This window comes from Carlito syrichta, unplaced genomic scaffold (genome assembly GCF_000164805.1).
Source record: "Carlito syrichta isolate Samal-C Ts95f unplaced genomic scaffold, Tarsius_syrichta-2.0.1 Scaffold130587, whole genome shotgun sequence".
NCBI classification, from domain to species: domain Eukaryota; kingdom Metazoa; phylum Chordata; class Mammalia; order Primates; family Tarsiidae; genus Carlito; species Carlito syrichta.
This window is the reverse complement of record NW_007074683.1, coordinates 237,832-261,158: the sequence shown is the minus strand read 5'-3', so window position 1 is coordinate 261,158 and position 23,327 is coordinate 237,832. Positions and strand designations below refer to the sequence as shown.

At 40.0% G+C, this 23,327-nt stretch overlaps 1 protein-coding gene and 1 pseudogene across 1 annotated transcript in view; both read left to right on the top strand.

Moving 5' to 3' along the window:
• The window catches only part of LPGAT1 (lysophosphatidylglycerol acyltransferase 1), a 94,968-nt gene continuing 71,641 nt past the window's right edge, over positions 1–23,327 (top strand). Inside the window, exons 1-2 of the mRNA XM_008049137.2 lie at positions 1–672; positions 805–1,069. Coding sequence (XP_008047328.1) covers positions 553–672; positions 805–1,069 — 385 coding nt within the window. The 5' untranslated portion in view covers positions 1–552. The remainder of the gene's footprint in view (positions 673–804; positions 1,070–23,327) is intronic.
• Positions 7,653–8,006, top strand: LOC110594736 (annotated as a pseudogene).

The following is a 23,327-nucleotide window of genomic DNA, read 5'->3' as shown; positions in this document are numbered from 1 at the left end:
GCTGCCGGCTCCGCGCCCCGGCCGTTGTCGCCTCTTCTTCCCGGCTTCTCTCATCATCCTTCGCCTCCCCGTCCTTCTCTTCATCCCCGGCCCCTCGGCGCTTCCCTCTCTGGCTCTTGCTCCCCTCCCCCTACTCCTGTCCTTCCTCTTTTTCGCCTTATAACCCCACTTTCTTCTGCTCACCTTTGGGGCTCTCTTTTCTAGGCCCTTCTCTTTTTCTCTAAAAAAAAAAAAGGGGGAAACAAAAACCCCATCGCCGCAAATGAGAATTGTGAGCGTAACTCCTTTCGCCAACGCCAGAGACCTTTTAAAGGAATGCATCAGTGTGCCGGGATGGTGGCGGTGAGGAGACCGAGGTTCTCAGTGTCTGGGAAATCTGACCGAGAGGTCCCTGTTTCGGTCGTTTCCCTCGTGTCACTCGGGTCGTCAGTTTGGAGATACTGAGGGCGTCTGAAGCGGGCCGATCTCTCTTTCTTCCTTAAAGTCTACACGACCGCAGTGAGACGCGGTGCGGGGACGGCCACCGATTAGGAGGTGGGAATTATTTGCTAAATGTATTGTGACATACCCGGTGCCTCGGTGAACAGCTCCCTTGACCTTGTGCGGCTCCTCCACCCCCCCCCCCACCCCGCTCTCTGTCCCCCTCTGGAATTTCCCCGAGAGATCACCAAGGTACTACACCCGGAAAGCTTAGCCCCTCGCCTTTTCTTTTCTGGTTGTGCTGGAGGCGATTTCTGTGCTGGTGACTATTTTGATGTGTTTAATCCTTTTTCCTTTTTTAAGTGCATTTTTCTTTCACCCCAGAAAGACAGGACAGACTCCAGTGTGAGAATGGCTTTGACTTTGGAAGAAGCGCCTTGGCTGGGCTGGATGTTGGTGAAAGCACTGATGAGGTTTGCCTTCATGGTCGTCAACAACCTGGTTGCTATTCCATCCTACATCTGCTATTTAATTATACTTCAGCCCCTTCGAGTGCTGGACAGTAAGCGGTTCTGGTATATTGAAGGAATCATGTATAAATGGCTGTTAGGAATGGTGGCTTCCTGGGGATGGTATGCTGGATATACAGGTAAGAGTGAGAGCACTTTTGTTTAATGCATATGAAAAAAATGTGTAATGTTATGCTAAGTCAGGAGCCGTAATTGAATACATATTACACTTGGGGTTGAAGATGCTTTTATGCTTTTTGACTATTGAAAAAATAAATAGAAAACCATTCTAATGGCTTTCCCTTCAGAATCTGTTAGGAAACCTGATGTTTTCAGAAGTATAATTTCATGATTATGTATTGGCAGATTCCTTAAATGTTTTTAACGTGATGGACTTTCATTTATTAAAACTGATCTGCACAAGCTCTCATAGAGGAATAGGAATGTGTTATATGGGACATGAGTACTTATAAAGTGAAGATTAGATAGCTCATCTTCTGTTATATGTAAGATGCCTATAAACACTGAAAAATTGGAAAGACAATTGAGCCATATTTGTGCTAAGATAGTTTACTAAGTTTTTTCATTTAATGTGATATTGTAGTGTGTTAATGGCATTTTAAGCCATAGTCAAAGCATAAAAGCATCTTTAACCCCAAGTGTTTTCCGTTATGTTTCTTTTGTTTACTGAAATCTATATTTTATCTCATAAACCTGAGAATATTAAATATTAAAAATTAAGTTGTCTGTGTTAAGCTAATTTATCTTCTTGAGTGTCTTTCAACAGATTTCTATGTCTGCTTTTAAATTGCATTTGGGAAATAGGAGTAATGCTATTCTGAAGTAGACTTTTATAGCACTAAACAAGAAGTAGTGTATATTTTGTTGTAAACTGTATGTACTTTGAGAACTTATACCTCTGCCATGGAAATCCCATATTGCTTATTATATTTATTTTATTTTATTCCCCTTAGAATTAAGATAATTAAAAAAATTGAGATTTCTAGCATTTGTCAGATCTGGAGGCTTTTATTACAGAAATTTGCACCTGGTAGGCAGGCTCCTTAGTGATCATGCTGCGGTTAATAGAGTCTTAAAGCTCATAGCTTGGAAGAGTGAGGAGGATATTCTCAGGGTCGCGCAGTGTGGCAGCTCTCCATTTAAAATTCTCTATCTCCCTCTTTCCTGTCCAGGCTGTATCTGCAGATTTTATCCACACACACAAGAAAAGGATTGACAGTACACAGGTTTTTGGAGTCTGACAGACTTTTGCTATATCTGAGTGGTCTCAATTGCCCAGATGAAGCCTTTTCTCCTTCAGGCAGTGCCATTTATTATTATTATGCAAGAGCTGAAACCCCCTGGGATAGTGTATGCATTGCTTCCTTGTCATTTATCTTGTTGAGATTCCCATGCTCTTTGGATACAGTAAGTGAGATTCTAGTCCTTTTCAGGACTTGATGATAGCAGTAGCAGTGGTAGAGAAAAAAATGAAGTTCTAGTTGTGGTGCTGAATTCTTACCTGAACGGTGCTGCTGTCTTAGAGTTGCTTTGCTTGGTATAGTTTGAGTGTTCCCAAATATGCTATGTGGTACTAGTAGCTTTATTCTTTGTACAGTATACTTAAGTTTGCTTGTTTTAAATGAGTTCATAGTGTTTTGAGAAACCAGTTCTAGAAACACAGTTAAATTACTGAAATGTTTGTGGATGTGTGGTATATTTATGTATAAGTATGAGCATGATGGGAAGGTGAAACAAATTAATTTGGCTTTGACCTTGAGCTTTTAAGGAGTGCAGTGGTGCTCCTTGAAGTTAGTTAGTTATCCTATGGTCATAGCATGGCTTCAGTGTATTTTTAAGCATATTTTCTTGGGGTATCTCCTCCTTGCTGACTATAGAACTGTGTAGTTTCTTTTGCCACCTGCTTGGAAAGTGGTCTTGGCATGATTTGTATATTTTAGTGTCTCTGAAGCATCTACTCCTCTTCAGGCTACTTCATGTTGTCATTTGTGATCAGTTTGTCCCATTTCAATTGAGACTGTTTTAATGTGTGTCTTTTAAATGATTCTCTTATAGAAAAAGTACTTGATTTCAGAGGGTCTGGTCATAGTCTGATTATAGCAGTACACAGCTGAGAACAAATATAGAAATGGATTTTGTTGAAAGCCACGTTTGGATTTAAAGAAGCAAACCTAGGCAGTGGTTGATGAACAGGTGTACCCATACGAGAATTTCTGGAGTTATATTAGACTGTTTTTAAGATATGTATTTCTTTTCTTCTCTTTGCATCAATAGGGGAGTGGGCTTGAAAGTTTTTTGTTCTTTCCCTATGCCCAGGTTTCACAGATAGAATACTGAACATTGCCAAAAGAATTCTGCTTAGCAGGTTAAGTGTGTTCATGATTTAGTATAAAGATTGCCAAAACTTTGTTGAAAAACCACTTAAGAGGAAACCTGAAATACTAATTAAGGAGCTGAGAATTGAATATTGGTATAGAATAACTTTTTCTAACTGACATTTAGTATAAGATGAGTCAATTGCTCAATTCTGCTGCTGAGGACTTATGTTGATTATCTAACCTACACTGCCCCGTATGATAGCCACTAGCTTCATGTGACTTCATTTAAATTAATTAAAATGAAATAAAATTTAGTTCCCCAGTCATACCGGTCACATTTCAAGTGCTCATACTAGGTGACTAGTGGCCACTGTTATTGGGCAGAGCAGATATAGAACACTTACATCATCACAGAAGGTTCTGTTGGGCAGAGCTGTTATAGTAAGAAAGACTTTTTCCCTTTTCTTAGGAAAATTGCATTTTATCTTTATAAAAAGAATATCTTTCTTTTGTGAAAGGGAGATTTATTAAAGTTTTATACAATTGTCTCTTAATTTGAGGCAAACATCACAAAAAAGAACCTTAAAACTCAGACATGGGCCGGGCACAGTGGCTTATGCCTATAATCCCTGCCGAGGTGAGAGGATTGCCTGAGCCTGTAGTTTCAAGACCAGCCTGGGCAACTTGGCGAGACCTCATCTCTACTAAAAAAATAGCCGGGCATGGTGGCATGTGCCTGCAGTTTCAGCTACTTGGAAGGCTGAGGCTGAAGGATCGATAGCCCATCAGGTCAAGGCTGTGGTAGCCAGGAGCATGCCACTGCCCTCCAGCCTGGATAACAGAATGAGACTCCAACTCAAAAAAAAAAAAAAAAAAAAATCAGACATGCTTCTGGGGGTGGAATGGTGAGGCTTACTAGCCCAAGAACTTAAATGAACATTCTTGCACTTTAGTTTGCATTGTCAGAGCTGGAGAAATGACTGTGGACACAGAAGTTGGAAAAGGAATTTTCTGGTCTTTCTGACATTTCCTGATATTAAATCACACATCCCTTAAATTAACTCTGAAGATATTGGGGTGCGTTTATCCCCAGCTTGCTACTAGGTAGTGATGATTGTTGTTTTCACAACCCTTTAGTGGGCCGTTCTGTACAAATATCTCATATTGAGGAAAATTTTTATATTGTATTTGCCCTAATATTTCAAGGACAAACCAGAAGAGGTACTAGCTTAACTAATTATCTACCTTTGCATTTTGTATTTGGATCTGTGATAAATCAGATCCCTTATGCCTCCCAGTTTAAACAAAGATTGGCAAATTCAGGTAGAGATTTTTGTACCAAACAAAACATGTTTATTTAAAATTTTGATTTTCATTTACTTATTTTAATATGATTCAGACATATTTAATTCATTTAATTAAAGCCTCTGTACATGAAATAGTTTTAAAATATTTATTGTAGGCCAGGTGTGGTGACTCATACCTGTAATCTCAGCACTTTGGGAGGTGAGCTGAGAGGATTGCCTAAACCCAGGGGCTCGAGATCAGAAGGGGCAATTTGGTGAGACCTCATCTTTACAATAAATCAAAAAATTAGCCAGGTGTGGTGGTACACACCTGTAGTTCTAGCTACTTGGAAGGCTGAGGCAGAAGGATAGCCTGAGCCCAGCAGGTTAAGGCTGTGATGGCCATGAATATGCCACTGCACTCCAGCCTGGGTGACAGAGTGAGACTCCAATTCAAAAACAAAACAAAACAAAACAAATATTTATTGTAAGTGGAAGCTCCAGAATTTCTGTATAGGATGAGAATCTTCTGGGCCAGAGTCTTGCTGGAAGGGATCTGGGGTGCCAGGACTTGCTGCCAAGCTGTTTTTACTTAGCGAACACTGTTTTCCTTAAATTGTGTATTTACGTGGGGAGGCTTCAGAGAACGCTGATGGAGATGAGATTTAGTCTTCTCCCATTCCAGTGACAGCTGCCTTGGCTGTATGTTAGTCTCTCTGGGTTATTTGCTTATTTAATAGCGTCCTACTTTTTTTGTTGAAATATAGATTCTTTGTGCGAGAAAAATTAATCTTAAAATTATATCTGACCCTGAAATTCTAGAGAAAGTTTAAAAAATATATATCTTTTAGGGCAGTATTTTTCAACCTTTGAACCATAAAACTAATTTAGTGTGTCAAGATGAATATTTTTAAAATGTGAAGTAAAATAAAATAAAAAATATCAGAAATGTGTGTATCTGTACTGAGTGGTGCTACAGAATGTATTTTTTACTATGAATGCAGTCAATATTTGAAAGGCATTGTTCTGGTGGAAAGAGCACTGTAAATTAGGAAAACTCTGGGAGTCAGTGTCTTGATCTAGCTTTAACTTTAACATCTCTACTCACTAGTAGGAGTGAGATCCTTACCTGCTCTTGGGCCTCCCTAGAGCCTAATTTGTTACCTGATGCTCATAGAGTGCTCAGTAAGTGTCTATTTCTTTCCTTTTTTTTTTTTTTTTTGAGTCAGAGTCTAACTGTGTCTCCCAGGCTGGAGTGCAGTGGTGTGCTCATGGCTACCGCAGCCTCGACCTGCTGGGCTGAGGTGATCCTTCTGCCTCAGTCTTTCAAGTAGCTAGATGTGTGCCATCATGCCCGGTTAATTTTTTTATTTATTGTAGACATGAGGTCTCACCAAGTTGCCCAGGCTGGTCTCGAACCCGTGGACTCAGGCAATCTTCTTGCCTTCGCCTACCAACGTGCTGGGATTACAGGGGTGAGCCACTGCACTTGGCTGTCTATTTCTTGAAAGATCTCTTTTGTCTTTCCTTGTCCCAACTGAGGTTTCTTAGCTGCCTACCTTCCTGAAAAGTCTGATATCAAGGTCATTGCAATTCACAAAATACAAACCTTGAACCAGATGTTTTATGTATACATCTATATGTATGTGTATATGTGCATATATATATTTCTGTGCTATATATGTGTGTATAATATAGAGTCTTTTACAGTATCACATTTCTTAATTTCACACACCTTTATTGAACTTCTATAATGTGTGTGAACAGGTACCCTGGAGGTGCTGAGATGCACAAGACATAATTGCTGACTTTAAGGAGCTCACAGTAGCCTTAGTGGGGAGACAGTGCACAAACAATGAAAATACACAGATATAACATGGGATGAAAGAGGAGAGTCTCCTTATCTAGCATCAGTGGTAGGTGGTGGCAGGGAGGGAATAGGGAATTTAGGAAAGAAGAGGCTTCAATTCCCTCCCCCCCTTCGTTAAGGAAATATTTCTCTGTGGGTGTCTTGTCTGTGTTGTCAGTAATTATAATAGATTTTAAAAACTTTAAATTTGTATCTTTGTGGTGATAATATTAGCTAATATTTATTGAACTATAATCAGAGTGCTTCAGTCATTTAATTTAATGCTCATAACAGTTTTATCAGGTTGGTATCTCTATTGTCCTTCTATTATTATCTCTTCTCCTTTTGTTATTGGTGTTGAAATTGAAATAGAGGTTTCACAGTTACTGCCTCAAATGTATTAACTGAACTGATGTTGCCACAAGTTTGTTTGTTTGTTTGTTTGCTTATTTATTTGTTTTGAGTCGAGAGTCTCATTCTGTCACCCAGGCTGGAGTGCGGTGGCATACTCTCAGTTGCTGCAGTCTTGACCTGCTGGTCCCAGGTGATCCTTCCACCTCAGCCTTCCAAATAGCGGAACTATAGGCGCAGGCCACCACACCTGGCTAATTTTTCAATTTATTGTAGAGATGAGGTCTCTCCAAGTTTCTCAGGCTGGTCTCAAACACCTGGACACAGGCAACCCTCTTGCCTCAGCCTCCCAAAGTGCTGGGATTACAGGCATGAACCTTTGCTAGGATAAGTTTGTTTGTTTATTTATTTTGAGTCAAGGTCTCACTCTGTCACCCAGGCTAGACCTCCTGAACTCTGGGGATTCTTCCATGTCAGCATCCTGAGTAGCTGAGACTATACGTGTACGGTATGTGCTACCACACCCAGCTAATTTTAAATTTTTTTTGTAGAGACAAGGTTTCGCTACGCCACCCAGGCTGGTCTCAAACTCCTGGGATGAAGCAATCCTCCTGCCTAGACTTCCAATCCTCCTGCCTAGACTGTTGGGATTACAGGCATGATCCACCACTCCTAGCCTATTTTTGTATTTAAAAAGCCAATATTGACCTTTAGATAATGTTCCTAGAATATTTCTTAATTTTTACTACCTGTGTGCCCTTTTGTTTCTGAGGATGAAATCTCTCTCTGAACCTCCAACTCTTTAACATATGAAGGCAGTATAATAGCTATGGGTTTCTGCAAGTGGTTAAAAATTGTTGTTTCTCTCTTCTGGGGACACTGTGTAAAGGCACTCAGAATGATCCAGGGCTTGACATACCATTGTAGGCTTTCTTACAATACAGCCTCTAACGAAACTAGGCTGTCCTGCACCCCTGGTAATAGAATTGTTTTCCTGTATACCAAGAAGGTTGGGAAAGCACCAAAGTCTGTGTGTGGTGTGTGCCTAGGCAGACTTTAAGGGGTTCATGCTGTGAGACCTAAAGTTCTTATGAGGTTGTCCAAAGCAAAAAAACATGTCAGTAGGGACTGTGGTGGTTCCATGTGTGCAAAATGTGTTCATGACAGGCTTAAATGTGCTTTCCTTCTTGAGGAGCAGAAAATCATTGTGAAAGTATTGAAGGTACTAGCACAGAGTCAGAAAGCAAAATAAAGAAATGAAGCTTTTTATCTGTAATAAAAATTTAAAAAGACTTAAACATTTATTTCAACGGAAATATTTGTAGTATAATGGAAATTCATAAAATCCCACTTCCTTAAGGTTCTTTATCCATATGGAGAAAAACTCCACTGGAATTTTTGTTTTTAGTTTCTTTTTCTTTTCTTTTCTTTTTTTTTTTTTTTGAGTTGGAGTCTCACTCTGTTGCCCAGGCTGGAGTACAGTGGCATGCGCATAGCCACTGCAACCTCAACCTGCTGAGCTCCAGCGATCCTTCTGCCTCAGCCTTCCAAATAGCTGGAACTATCAACACGCGCTACCACGCTCGGCTAGTTTTTGATTTATTGTAGAAATGAGGTCTCTCCAAGTTTCCCAGGAATTTTCGTTTTTAAGTGAAAGTAGATTGTCATCAGATTGAAGAGCTACTGCATGATGTTAGGCTGACAACTGATTTTTTTTTTTTTTTTTTTTGAGTAGGAGTCTCACTCTGTCACCCAGGCTGGAGTGCAGTGACACACTCATGGCCACCACAGCCTCAACCTGCTGGGCTCAGGCAATCTTTCTGCCTCAGCCTTCCAAGTAGCTGGAACTACAGGTGTGCGCTACCACACCAGCTTATTTTTTGATTCATTGTAGAGATAAGGTCTCACCATGTTGCCCAGGCTGGTCTTGAACCCACAGGCTCAGACAATACACTCACCTCGGCCTCCCAAAGTGCTGGGATTATAGACTTGAACCACTGCACCTGGCCTATTACTTGTCAAAGTTGAATTGAATTACAGTAGCAATGTGTAGTTTGATGTTTGCTCAAAAGATGGAGTTAATCAAATGAATGCTGGTGTCACCATGCAACAGACAGGACAGTCAAAATGGCAGAAGCATGGTTGTCGGTAGAGGGTTGCAGGACCATTTTGAAGTGGTATTTGAAATTTGAGAATGTTGTGGAAGTACGGCAATGAAGACGTGAATATGCAACAAAATCTCCAACATGCCTAACAGTTGTGCTCATTTGTGATAAATTTGAGATGCATGGCATCATGGGTAATGTGCACAAAGGAAGATCTGGTCTGGAAGGTCTCATATAACAAGTCCCGCCATAATCAGAAGAGAAGTGTCTGAATGCTGATGGTAACCATTTTGAGTACTTCTTGTAATTACAAAAGTCAAACGTGACTTGTATTCATCTTTTGTTATTGGTATATATTGAGTAATTACAATTTTTTTTTTTTGAGTCAGAGTCTCACTTTGTTACCTAGGCTGTAGTGCAGAGACACGCTGCTCACGGCCACCACAGCCTGGACTGCTGGGCTTAGGCAGTCCTTCCATCTCAGCTTGCTAAGCAGCTGGAACTACACAGGTGCACACTACCATGCCCGGCTGACTTTTTGATTTATTGTATAGATGAGGTCTCACCAAGTTGCCCAGGCTGGTCTCAAATCCCTGAGCTCAGGCAGTCCTCTTGCCTTGGCCCCAAAGGGCTGGAATTACAGGCTTGAGCCACCGCACCCGGCCTGAGTATTACAATTTTAATACAGCTTTTTCCTTTCTTAAAATGTATATTGCCGGACTTGGTGGCTCAGCCTGTGATCCCACGCCTTGGGAGGCTGAGGTGAGTGGATTGCCTGAGCCCGCGGGTTCGAGACCTGCCTGGGCAACTTGGCGAGACCTCATTTCTACAATAAATCAAAAAATCACCTGGGCATGGTAGTACGTGCCTGTAATTCCGGCTACTCGGAAGGCTGAGGCAGAAGGATCACTGGAGCCCAGCAGGTCGAGGCTGTGGTGGCCGGGAGCCGCCACTGCACTCCAGTCTGGGCGACAAAGTGAGACTCTGACTCAAAAAAAATATGTATATACATATTTTTGGCACCGTGTGTGTGTGTATAAAGTCACTGTGTAGTCTGTTTTTCATTGTTTTTCTGTTGATCTTATATTTAGGAAGGTTTATATTTTTGTCTTAGTAGTTACTTTATATAATATATTTACTTCTGTATTGATAGTAACTATTGGTTCTCTTCTGTGAGCAAAGGTAAAACTCTTTTTAATCCTTCTCTCTTCCCCTTTCTCTTCTCCATCACCCAATTTTAGTAGTATTTAGTCACAATAGTGTATACATACATTTGTACTATTATGTGTGTTTATAGTTCTACTCCTGGATTTATGTACTTTAAGGCTAATCATTGACTCCCAGTTAATATATCAAAGTAATCAATAAGTTGCTTATACTTCCTCTTGCTTTATCCCTTTTCCCAATTTATGTTACTTACATTTATTCAGTGTTATAGCCTATAATATTTATGTTCTCTTTTGTCAACTTCATCTCCATCTGTTTTTGTCTTAGTTCTTCAGTTAGATATATATAATGTTAACTCAGATACTTTTGCAGAATCAATCTTTGATTGACTGACGTTCATCTAGTAGTTTCTTATTAAGGGCTCATGACAACAATATGGGGATATTATTCTTTCTTTCTTTCTTTTTTGAGTCAGAGTTTCACTCTGTTGCCCAGGCTGGAGTGCGGTGGCATGCTCATGACCACCATGGCCTTGACCTGCTGGCCTCAGGCAATCCTTCTGCCTCAGCCTTCCAAGTAGCTGGAACTACAGGTACGTGCTACTACACTCGGCTAATTTTTTTTTTTTTATTGTAGAGATGAGATCTCACCAAGTTGCCCAGGCTGATCTCAAACCCATGGACTCAGGCAATACTCTCCCCTCTGCCTCCCAAAGTGCTGGGATTACAGGTGTGAGGCACTGTGCCTAGCTAATATTATTCTTACAGTATTTTCAGAACTTCTTGTCCAGGCACAGTGACTCATGTCTGTAATACCACGGTTACAAGACCAGCCTGCGCAACTTGGTGAGACCTTGTCTCTACAATAAACCAAAAAATTAGCCCTGCATGGTGGTACATGCCTGTAGTTCCAGCTACGCTAAAGGATGAGGCGGAAGGATCGCCGAAACCCAGCAGGTCAAGGTTGCAGTGGCCGCTCCCGGCCTGCTTGACCTGCTGGGCTCCGGCAATCCTTCCGCCTCAGCCTTCCGCGTAGCTGGAACTACAGGCGTGCGCTACCACACCCGGCTAATTTTTTGATTTATTATAGAGGTGAGGTCTCGCCAAGTTGCCCAGGCGGATCTCGAACCTGTAGGCTCAGGCAATCCACTCACCTCAGCCTCCCAAAGCGTGGGATTACAGGCTGAGCCACCAAGCCCGGCTTGTTGCTTTACATTTGAAGGACAGTTAGCTGATTATAAAATCCTTGACTCTCACTTTCTTTCCTTAAGTATCTTACAGGTGTTGTACAAATGTCTTCTGGCAGTAAAGTTTACTGTGGAGATGTGTGAAGCCAGCTTGAATTTTTTCCCATTATTAATGACTTGGTCTTTTTTGTCTATATGTCTGAAAGATTCTCTCTTTATTTCTAGTAACTTTATTAGGATGTATTGGTATTCACTGTTTAGCTCAATCTCTCCTGGTATATATGTGCCTTTTTAATGTAGATTCTATTTCTATTTTTATTTAAGAAATGTTTTCCTTAATTATATCTTTATTTATCTTGTCTCATTTTGGTTTTCCTTTTTGGAGACCTTAGTTATATGTATGTTGAATTTCCCTCTGTATTATTTTATATCTGTTATTTTTCCTTTAATTTTTCTTTATTTTTCATTTGTTTGCTTCGTGTCTCTTACTGTATTTTCTGCATGTCTCTTCTTCCTTCCTTTTTTTTTTTTTAAATAGAGGCAGACACAAGATCTTGCTGTGTTATTAGGCTCGTCTTGAATTCCTGGCCTCAAGTAATGCTCTCACCTCAACCTCCCAAAGTGTTGGGATTACAGACGTAAGCCACCATGCCTGGCCTGTTCTTTGTTCTCCTTTCAGTTTCTTCTTCATTTCTGTAATTTTGTTTATTCTTCTGTTTCTTTGTTGAGTGATACCAGCTCATGCTTCCCTATTTCTGTTATCTAGACATTTCTCCCTTGAATTCTTGTATTTCTGATTTGTGGGCTTACTTATAGTGGTAGTGGCTTCTTTACATTTCTTAAATTCATACAAGAAGATTCAATTATTTTTTTTAACTTCTCCACTGTAATAGTTTTCTGGTGAATGTTCTTTGACAGTTGGTATATTATGCTGCTCATTCCTACCATTTTTCTTATAATATCTTTCAGTCAGTGCCATGTCAGTTACCTTTTTATTCCTTGTTATTTTTCTCAGTCTGTTATTTGTAAGAGATTTGGGTGGAGCCAGGATTTCCAGATTTTGAACTCGAGATGGTCATTTTTCACATAGGGTACCTGGATGTGTTTCTCTGTGTTGCCACAAGTCTTCTGCCTCTCCAAACTGAAACTAGTCTAGGAGGCATCTTACCACCATTTCTGGACATCCCATTCTTTCCTTGGCAGGTGTGACTAGAGGGACACAGTCCCATCATACCAGTGTAAACTCCTTTTCTTAAGAAAGCATATTGTTGCTGTGCTTTCTGACATCTGCCATTGCTGTGCCCTCCTCATTCCATGCTACACTATCTATAGCTCTGCTTTCTACCCCAGCATAGCTTATCTGCCTTGTTTGATCTCAACCCTATTCTCAGGTACTTTGGAGTTTTCATATTTTTGTTTTTCTCCTAGGTTTTCTGAAAAAGGGGTCTTGAGCAGGTTTTTCTCCTTGTTGCTGTATTTCCCAGGGAGATTCCTGTCTATAATGCTACTGTGCTCATACCAAAAAGTACAACACAAGATTTTTGTTTAACTTTGTGGTTATAATTCAGATAGCACTGTCATCATTCTATTGTACTATAATTGTTATAAAATGGAGACAAACTTTACTAATTAATTTTCTTTGCGGTTTCTTCAGAAGCAAAAAGTAACCTCCAAGATGTATTTTTTCCTCTCCCAGTGGTTTCCAAACTGTTTTGATTCTTGGACTGCTTATAATGCATATTGCTAAGACATCCACTCTATTTCCATTTGGTTTCAGTAAGAAAATGTCATCAAAATAAATGGAAGAAGTGAATTATCTTTGACACTTCAGTAGGGAATATGAATGAAATATGATGTTAATACAGTAAAACTCTTTAGTGTTTTATCACCTTGAGCTTTTTAAGGATCACCAGTTCCCCCAAACTTTGATAAATATTGTTATAGTTTTCTGTGTTTACTATTCCTTATCTAAAATTGGAGTTTACTGAGTACTTAACCTTTGTTTAGGGTTCAGAGTTTGCAAACTAGTGGCCATATTTAGCAGCTGATACGTTTTATTTGGCCTTAGCACTACTTACACTTAAAAAAAATTAGTTGCCAACATTTCAAAATTAGGGAGATTTCATAAAAATGTGAAAACAATTCACATTTCCAGCTACTCTTGAGTAATTAGAAATGTGGCTCTGCTGAGCCCTCATTTCTGCCTAGTAATGGTAGAGTTGTGTAACGTAGCTGCCCCTTTACTCTCCAGTTCACCCAAGATCCTATTTCTTGTCTTACTTTGGGCCTGCTTTTGCTCATGAACGTTACCTGCTTAGACCCCAGAGACTTGGGTGATGCTTATCTTTTAAAATTTAAATTACAAGTATTACTCTATTTCTGTTAGGCATATGATAATTGTTTTGCATTTATATACCTTAGTAGTGCCTAAAACTAATGAACCTACCATTAAAAACTGAAAATTTGTTAGGAATCTCAACTGCTGATTTCATGAAGTAGAGGTATTCAATGGGAACTGAAAAATGAAGCACCATTAGCAAAAGATGTGGTCACAAGGTTTTTTTTTAGGTTTCATGTACCATATCTATTACTAATCTTGTAAAATGTTTCCTGCTAACACTCTTTGGTTAGTGGAATGTCTCATCCTTCTTATGAATAATCATGTAAAATCTAGATTATTATAAATTAGTTACTTCTTGCTATTTCATATTTTAAAATATGAATTTAAAATGTATCTTATTTTAAATTATAATATAGTAACTAAAAATAGTATTCATAAAAAGATTAGTTATAAGGTTACACTTTTTTTTTTCCTTTTTTTTTTTTGAGTTAGAGTCTCACTCTGTCACCCAGGCTGAGGGTAGTGGCACGCTCCTGGCCACTGCAGCCTTGACCTGCTAGGCTCTGGCGATCCTTCCACCTCAGCCTTCCAAGTAGCCAGAATTACAGGCACACACTACCACACTCGGCTAATTTTTGATTTATTGTAGAGATGAGGTCTTACCAAGTTGCCCGGGTGGGTCTCAAACTCGTGGGCATGAGACCCAGCCTGAGCAACATAGTGAGACTTCAACTCTACAAAAATCAAAAAATTAGCCATACGTGGTGGTGTATGCCTGTAATCCTGTCTACTTAGGAGGTTGAGGCGGAAGGATCACTTGAGCCCAGGAGTTTGAGGCTGCAGTTAGTCATGATTGTGCCCCTTCACTCCAGCCTGGATAACAAAGTGAGACCCTGAATTAAAAAACAAAAGAAACAAAAGAAAAGAAACCCCAGACTCACTTCCCTTTCCCTTCTTTCCCCACTCTGTGGCACAACCTCCAATCCGAGGGTCCCCAACTCCTGGACCATGGATCAATATTGATCCATGGCCTGTTAGGAACCAGGCCATACAGCATGAGGTGAGTGGTGGGCCAGAAGAGCTCTGTCTGCTGTCAGACCAGCAGAGGCATTAGATTCTCATAGGAGTGTGACCCCTATTGTGAACTGCACATTTGATCTTGGAAAAATTGTCTTCCACGAAACTGGTCCCTGATGCCAAAAAGGTTGGAGACCACTGCTCTAATCTATGTTCTGCCTCTATGGATTTGCCCTTCTGGACATTTCATATAAATGGAATCATATGTGTTTTTTTTTTTGAGTTGGAGTCTCACTCTTATCACCTAGGCTGGAGTGCAGTGGCACACTCACGGCCACCAAAGCCTCCACCTGCTGGGCTCAGGTGATCCTTGCACCTCAGCCTTCCAAGTAGCTGGAACTACAGGCATGCGCCACCATGCCTGGCTAATTTTTTGATTTATTGTAGAGATGAGGTCTCACCAACTTGCACGGGCTGGTCTCTAACCCATGAGCTCAGACAATCCTCTCACCTCAACCTCCCAAAGTGCTGGGATTATAGGCGGGCTTTTTTTTCTTAGCATATTATTTTCAGCGTTTATTCGTATTATATCATGTCAGTACTTAATTCCTTTGTATGGCTAAGTAATATTCCATTGTATGAATAGACCACATTTTGTTTATACATTCTTCAGTTGATGAACATTTGGGTTGTTTCTACTTTTTGGTTACTGTGAATAATGCTGCTATGAACATTCATGTACAAGTTTTGTGAGAACATATGTTTTCAATTCTCTTGGATCTAAGAGTCAAATAGCTGGATCATATGGTAATTTCATGTTTAAGAAGAACTGCCAAACTTTTTCATTGCAGCTGCACTATTGTACACTCTCACCAGCAGTGTAAGGGGAGTTCCAATGTCTTCACATCCTCACTAAACTAATACATGCTTTTTTCTGTTGTTTTTTTTTTTTCCAATTCTAGCCATCCTAAGTGAGTGTGAAATGATATCTCGTTGTGGTTTAGACTTGCATCTCCCTAATGTGTTTATTGGCCATTTATGTATCATCTATGGAGAAATGTCTATTCACATTCTTTGCCCATTTGTAAATTGGGTTATTTGTCTTTTTATTGTTGAGTTGTAAGAGTTCTTTTTATATCAGGAATACTAGACCCTGTATATTTTTTCGTTGGTTATATTTTAGTGTCATATCTAAGAAAGCATTGTGTAATCCAAGGTCATGAAGATTTATATCTATGCTATCTGCTAAGAGTTTAGTTTTTATATTTAGATGTTTGGTCAATATAAGTTAAATTGTGTATGTGTTATAAAGTAAGGGTCCAAACTTTATTGTTTTATATGTGGATATCCCATTGTCCTAGCATCATTTGTTGAAAAGACTTTTATTTCCACGTTGAATGATCTTGGCACCCTTGTAAAAAATCTATTTACTAGAGAGGTATGGCTTTGTTTCTACATTCTATATTCGACTCCATTTAACTATATGTCTCTCCTTTTGCCAGTACTATACTGTCTTGATTAGTGTAGTTTTGTAATAAATTTTTTAGTGTGAAGTACATTTTGTTGTATTTTAATTCTTTAAAAATTCACAATCCTGCTGGGTACAGTGTCTCACGCCTACAATCTCAGCACTTTGGGAGGCTGATGCAGGATGATTGCTTGAGCTCAGGAGTTAAGCGTGTGGGGTCGCAGAAACCAGCAGTGTTTGAAGGCAACCTGCTGAATGCTTCTTAGAGTTTACATTTTGTAAGATGAAAGCTGACATATCTTTTTTTTTTTTTTTTTTTTTTTTTGAGTTAGAGTCTCATTCCATCGCCTAGACTGGAGTACAGTGGCACACTCACAGCCACCCCATCATCGACCTGCTGGGCTCCTGCAATCCTTCTGCCTCAGCTTTCCAAGTAGCTAAACTACAGGCGCGTGCTACCATGCCCAGCTACTTTTTAATTTATTGTAGATACAGGGTCTCACCATGTTGCCCAGGATGGTCTGGAACCCGCAGGCTCAGGCAATTCTCTCACCTCGGCCTCCCAAACTGCTGGGATTACATACTTGAGCCACTCTGCCCGGCCTTCTGACATATCTTTTATTGCATTTGGCAAGAGCAGCTTCATTGAGGTGGTAGAACTGGAACTAGATTGGAGTGGATTGGAGATGGATAATGAATGGTAGGCTATAAATTGGAAACAAGAATGTATGACTTTCCAAAAGTTTGACTGTGAAGGACTAGAGGGTGATAGTTGCAGAAGGAATGGGGTCAAGGGAAGGCTATTTTATTTTTTAGATGGAAAAGTCTATGTCCTGACCCACTTAGGTTGTTCCTGATGAAACCAGTCATTTTCTTACACAACTAGCATATTTGGGAATTGATTCTTGGTGGCGATTGAATGAGAGAATGCATATCAGTGCTCCATACCTGGAAAGCACTTAAATATTGGCTTTAGTGGCAGAGACTGACAGAGAGGTTCAAAGCCTTCATGATGTGGTCCTGGTCCAAGATCTTTATTAGCAAGGCTGCTCTCCTGTAACCCCTCTGCATCTTCTCATTTACATTCTTCCTCTTACTAAAATCTATACTTTCGTTTCTCTGAAGATTTCTGGCTGCCTGTCTAGCCCCATGACACCCTACCCCACTACTCCACTGTTTCCACTGTTTCCTTCCTTCTGAACATCTTTGGCATCTACTTCGTAATTGTGGTTCCTAATCGTTGGGTTGAGATTTCCTGCAGTGCTTCAGAGTTATCTCAGGGGGTCAGAAATCCATACGCATGCTAAGTACCATCTGTGGATGAATAAATAATATGTCTTGTAAATAATATGCTAATGTTTCTCAAATATACGTGGCTGCTGTTTTGATTAATAAGAAATCCTTCAAAAGTGTTATAGACTTTTTTTTTGAGTTAGAGTCTCACTCTGTCACCCAGACTGGAGTGCAGTGGCCGCTCCCAACCACCACAGCCTCGATCTGCTGGGCTCCGGCAATCCTTCCGCCTCAGCCTTTCAAGTAACCGGAATTACAGGCATGTGCTACCATGCCCAGCTGATTTTTTGATTTACTGTAGAGATGAGATTTCACTGCCCAGGCGGGTCTCGAACCCACGGGCTCAGGCAATCCACTCACCTCAGCCTCTCAAAGGCGTGGGATTACCGGCTGAGCCACCGAGCCTGGCCAATTATTAATTTTCTACTTTGAATTTTGTCAGTAAAAGTCTTGTAGAAATTTGTTAGGAAACAAATTTGTTATGTAAATAACCTATATAATAGCCTCAATTTTGCCTCTGCATATCCAAAAATTTTGCTATCTGGTTTTTTATAGAAAAACTTTGTCAACTCCTGCTTTATAGTAGTAGTTCTCAAATTTATTCACACATTTTAATTATTTGAGGAGTTTTAAGTAAGTAAATATATATGCATATATATTTCTCTACCCTGGAGATTTTGATGTAGTACATCAGATGTGGAACCTAGGAGTCTACATTTTTAACAAACTATTGAGTTGCTTGGGAATCCCTTCCTTTTAACCTATTTGTAGAGTTGAACTCCAAGGAATAATGAATTGAATACGTGTCAGAGGATGGATCATTCTCCTTCTTCAACATTTGGTAGCTATAGGACCTTATCCAAGTAACTACTTGTTTTACAGGTTTAAAAAAATTCTAGTTCTCTTATTTATAGACAGTTTTGCTTTACTTTCTATAATAGTCATTTTACCTTTTGACATTCATTATGACCTCTTTCAGAATCTGGTGAAAGTTATGGGCCCTCCCTCCATGAATTGTATCTGTATTAGTTTCCTGTGACTGCCATAATAAATTACTATAGAAGTACCTGAAGCAACATAAATTTATTTTATTCCTTCACAGTTTTGGAGGCCAGAAGTTCAAATCGGTATCAGCAGGGATGAGGTTCCCCCAGAGACTCTAGGAGAGATCCCTCACCTCTTCTGGCATATGGGCTGCAATCCTGGGCTTGTGGCTGCATCAGTCAGTCTTTGTCTCCAGGGTCATATTGCTGCCTCCTCTTCTTTGTGCATCACTTACAAGGACACTTGTCATTGGATTTAAGTTCCATCTGGATAATCCAGGATAAGTACCTCCTCTCAATACCCTTAATTTAATCACATTTTTTTTTGGTCATATAAGGTAACATTCACACGTTTTAGGGATTTGACATGGACACGTGGGGTAGGGGTGGTAGATATTTTTCAGCTTTCCACAGAACCTTTGCACATGTTCACAATTTACAAACAGTTTCAAAGGGTCACAACTCTTTGAAGTCCACTTGTGGACCTCATAGAATCTAGATTTGGGCTCCTTGCTCAGTGAGAAGTTTATACCTATAGTGTTGTTCTAGTTACATAATCTCTTTATTCTCTCCTGTCTCTGTGACATTTTCTTAGAGTCATTATCCTGTTAATGCCGATCTTGAAATGATAGTTTTTTCCTTGTGATCTTATATTCTTCAATTTACAGTTTGCTCTATGAGTTAATTTCTCCAGTTCCTTTAGGAACTTTTTATCCTTTGATAAAATTTGTTAAAAAGAAAGCCTTTCCCAAGCCTTTTACTTCATTCTGCAGTAAGGAGACTAATATGTATGCAAACCATAGATCACTGGTAATGCTTGCAGTGAAAAGAGAAACTTACCTGGACTGTGTGCATGGTATGCCAGGCCTTTTAGCAAGTGTTTACATATGGCTTCTTATTTAATACTGAAAACAATCCTGTGAGGGAGGTGGTATCAATTAGCAAATGAAGACTGCTGGAATTTAAGTAACTTCTTCATTGTGGGTGATAGAGCTAGCAAGGGAGAGCTGGTCTTCGAGTTGAAGGTCTTCTCCTCTAAAGCCCATGTTATTTTCATTATACCATGAAAACAGCACACTTCACTTTTAGTTAAATGATTAGTAATCTTATTAAACAGGAGCTATCTTTGCTTTGGTTTTACTGGATTTTAGTCAGATTTACAGTGCTTACTTATAGTGTTACCTTACATGAGTATCTTCCCTGATCCTTAGCTTTGAGTAAGACTAATACCTGACAGGTATGTCTTTTAGTGTTGTTGTAGAAACTGAGAAAATGTAAACGAAAGCTCTTCCAAGTAGGAAAATTTTACTCATATGTGGTACAATTAATTAGTCTCTCATTTGATTGTATTCTTAGTACTTCTTTTACTTTCCTAGATTTCAAAATTTGGGAATGTAGCCAAGCCTCAAACCAGAGGGTACATTAGTTCCAACTATGAATTTATTTGCTTTTAAGATCTCTTAGACATTTGGCTGGTGTGAATGCTTATATTCTGTTTTCTGCTCTTTAATTTTGAGGGGCATCTCCAAGTCTGAGTAGCTCAGCTCCACTTAGGATATCTACATTTGTGAGAACTTTCTGAGCAGTTCTCTTTCCTAGGTCAGTTCTTCAACTCCTCTCTTTATCTTCTTTGGTGACTTGGGACTGTGTTCTGGAGACTCTTCCTCTTTTCTCTTAATCCTTACTTATTCAAGGCCTCATTCATCTATAGGTAGATAGATTCAAGGTTAACATTGTATCTTCACCTTACTAATACCATCTCCTTCTATTTTTGCTCTTCCAGGATATAAAAACATTCTCATAAGAACAAAAAACAAAACAAAACAAAACAAAGCAATATTTAACAAACAGCTGCTCCCTCATTCCTGCAGCTCTTCATTCCTTTCATCTGTCCCACATGTTGTCAGTTCCTTTTATCTACTGGCTTTCTGTTACTTATAAGATAATATTCAGAATTCTGATGCTTTACTAGCCTGGCCCAATCCTACCACTTCAGCCTTATCTTTTGGTATTCCTTCCTTTTATTCTTCCTGCTACAGTGTAATTGTCCCTCCTATCAAGGGCCAGTCCCTTTGTTTGGATTCCATTCCTTCCTACTTGCTCAGGAACCTTCCTCTGCCTTTTTTTTTTTTTTTGAGTTGGAGTCTCACTTTTGTTGCCCAGGCAGGTGTCCAGTGGCACGCTCATGGCTACCACAATGTCTACCTGCTAGGTTCAGGTGATCCTTCTGCCTTAGCCTTCCAAGTAGCTGGAACTACAGGTGGGCACCATCATGCCCAACTTATTTTTTTTTGAGTTGGAGTCTTACTCTGTCACCAGGATGGAGTACAGTGGCAAGCTCATCACCACTGCAGCCTTGATCTGCTGGGCTCAGGTGATAGTTCAGCCTTCTAAGTAATTGGAACCACAGGCCTGTGCCATCACACCCGACTAATTTTTTTTTTTATTGTAGAAACAAGGTCTTGCCAAATTGCCCAGGCTGGTCTTGAACCCCTGGGCTCAGGAAACCCTCTCACCTCCACCTCTCAAAGTACTGGCATAATAGGCACGAGCCACTGCTCCTGGCTGAAAACATATCTTTAAAAAACCAAAATCTGGGCCAGGCACAGTGGCTCAAGCCCATATTCCCAGCACTTTGGGAGACCGAGGTGAGGGGATTGCCTGAGCCCACGGGTTCAAGAACAGCCTGGGCACTTGGTAAGACCTTATCTCCACAATAAATCAAAAAAATTAGCTGGGTATGGTAGCACATGCCTGTAGTTCCAGTTACTTGGAAGGCTGAGGCAGAAGGATCACCTGAGCCCAGCAGGTTGACGCTGGGGTGGCCGTGAGCAGCGTGCCACTGCATTCCAACCTGGGTGACAGAGTGAGACTCCAACTAAAAAAAAAAAAAACCCCAAAAAACCACAATCTGGCCATATGTGGTAGACACCTATAATCCCAGCACTTTGGAAGGTGGAGGTGAGAAGATTACCTGAGCCCATGGGGTTTGAGGCCAGCATGGGCAATATAGCGAGACTGCGTCTCTACAATAAATCAAAATATTAGCCAGGTGTGGTCTTAACCAAGTTGCCCAGGCTGTTCTCAAACCTGTGGTGCATGCCTGTAGTTCCAGCTACTTAGAAAGCTGAGGTGGAAGTCTCGCCTGAGCCCAGCAGGTTGAGGCTGCGGTGACTATGAGCGTGCCACTGCACTCCAGCCTGAGCGACAAAGTAAGACTCCAACTCAAAAAATAAATAAATAAAAATAAAACAACCAAAATCATACTGCTAAATGAGATGCTGGCGTGATGATGGCACATGAGAGCTAGAATGACAAGGAACAGCGTATTCAAAATTCCAGTCTCATGCCGACTCTGGGGCATACATCTTTGACTAGAAAGGCAGGCAAAATTGCATATTTAAAATGTTTCTGTTTCTATTTGTCTCCTTTTCCTTCCGTCTTCCCTCTTCCCTTACCTTCTACTTTTTCATTTTCTCTTTTTTTTTTTGCTAGTCTCATATAGTTGAGTTTCATAATTTAATTACTTCATGATAGAATTCTAGTATACTTTTCTGTCTTCCACAGTGGTAGAACCCTGTGTCTTTATGAAGAGAATAAAACCAGTTGGATGAATGAATACATCAATAAGTGCTTTGGGGGATAGTGAGCAGGAGGCGGTGTAAATTAATTATATTTACCATCTGTGTGTTTTTCTTTGCAACTAATTCAGTCATGTAAGAAGGAGTCATAGAGTTCTGTTTCTTGTATTTGACTTGTGAAGGTTTGAATTAAAATATCTCAAAACTCCTTTCTAGCTTTAAGTTTCTTTAAAGCCAAACCTTTACTATATGTAATGATCCAATTCTAAAGCTTTATGGAGATCCAGTAGCAAAGCAGAGAGGTGCCTATGTTGTATACTCATTCCTTGGCCACCTAGTATAATCCTTTATTTTTAGGAGAAGTAAGAATTTCCCTTTTTCCAGTTACTCATTTTAGGAATGTGAGGCAGATACTACTTAATTCCATTACTTAAAGTTTTCCAAATGGAGTAAAATTAAAGTACCTTTGATTTAAATTATAATCTCTGAATTCACCCCTGTGGTGTTCTCTTGGTCAACTTATAGATAAATGAAAGGAGCTATTTAAAAGATTGAGAAAACAAACCTTTGAGCAAGCTGAAGATTTTGCACAGACTGAAGTACTATTATTGGAACATACTATAGAAAGAAACTTAAGACATAAAGTTTTAGTTATATCAACTCTCAGTAGCTTAACAAAATTAATTTGAATCAGATTACTTTGGGGGATAAGTTGTTAGTGATAGGAAGAAAAAAATTTAAGAAAGAAAAAGAATGTAGTCCATTTAGTAATATCTTCCATTATTACTTTGATCTGGAGGAAAATAATATTTACTCTCTGGCCCATTACAGAAAAAGTTTGCAGATCCCTGTTCCAGGAGTGGGTTTGCTGGGCCATATATTAAGTGCATGCTTAACTTTATAAGAAACTGCCCAAGCCGGGTATGGTGGCTCACGCCTGTAATCCCAGCACTTTGGGAGGCTGAGGTGAGTGAATTACCTGAGCCCACAAGTTCAAGACCTGCCTTGGCAACTTGATGAGACCTTGTCTCTACAATAATTAAAAAAAAAAAATTCGCATGTGCCTGTAGTTCTGGCTACTTGGAAGCCTGAGGCAGAAGGATTTGCTGGAGCCCAGCAGGTCGAGGCTGCGGTGACTGGGAACGTGCCACTGCACTCCAGTCTGGGCAACAGAGTGAGACTCCAAGTCAAAATAAATACATAAATTTTATAAATAAATAAAATTAGCCAGGCATGGTGGCACACGCCTATAGCTCCAGCTACTTGGAAGACTGGGGTGGAAGGATCACCTGAGTCCAGCAGGTCAAGGCGTCAGTGACTGTGAGTGTGCCACTGTTCTCCAGCCTGGGCAACAGAGTGAGACTCTGACTCA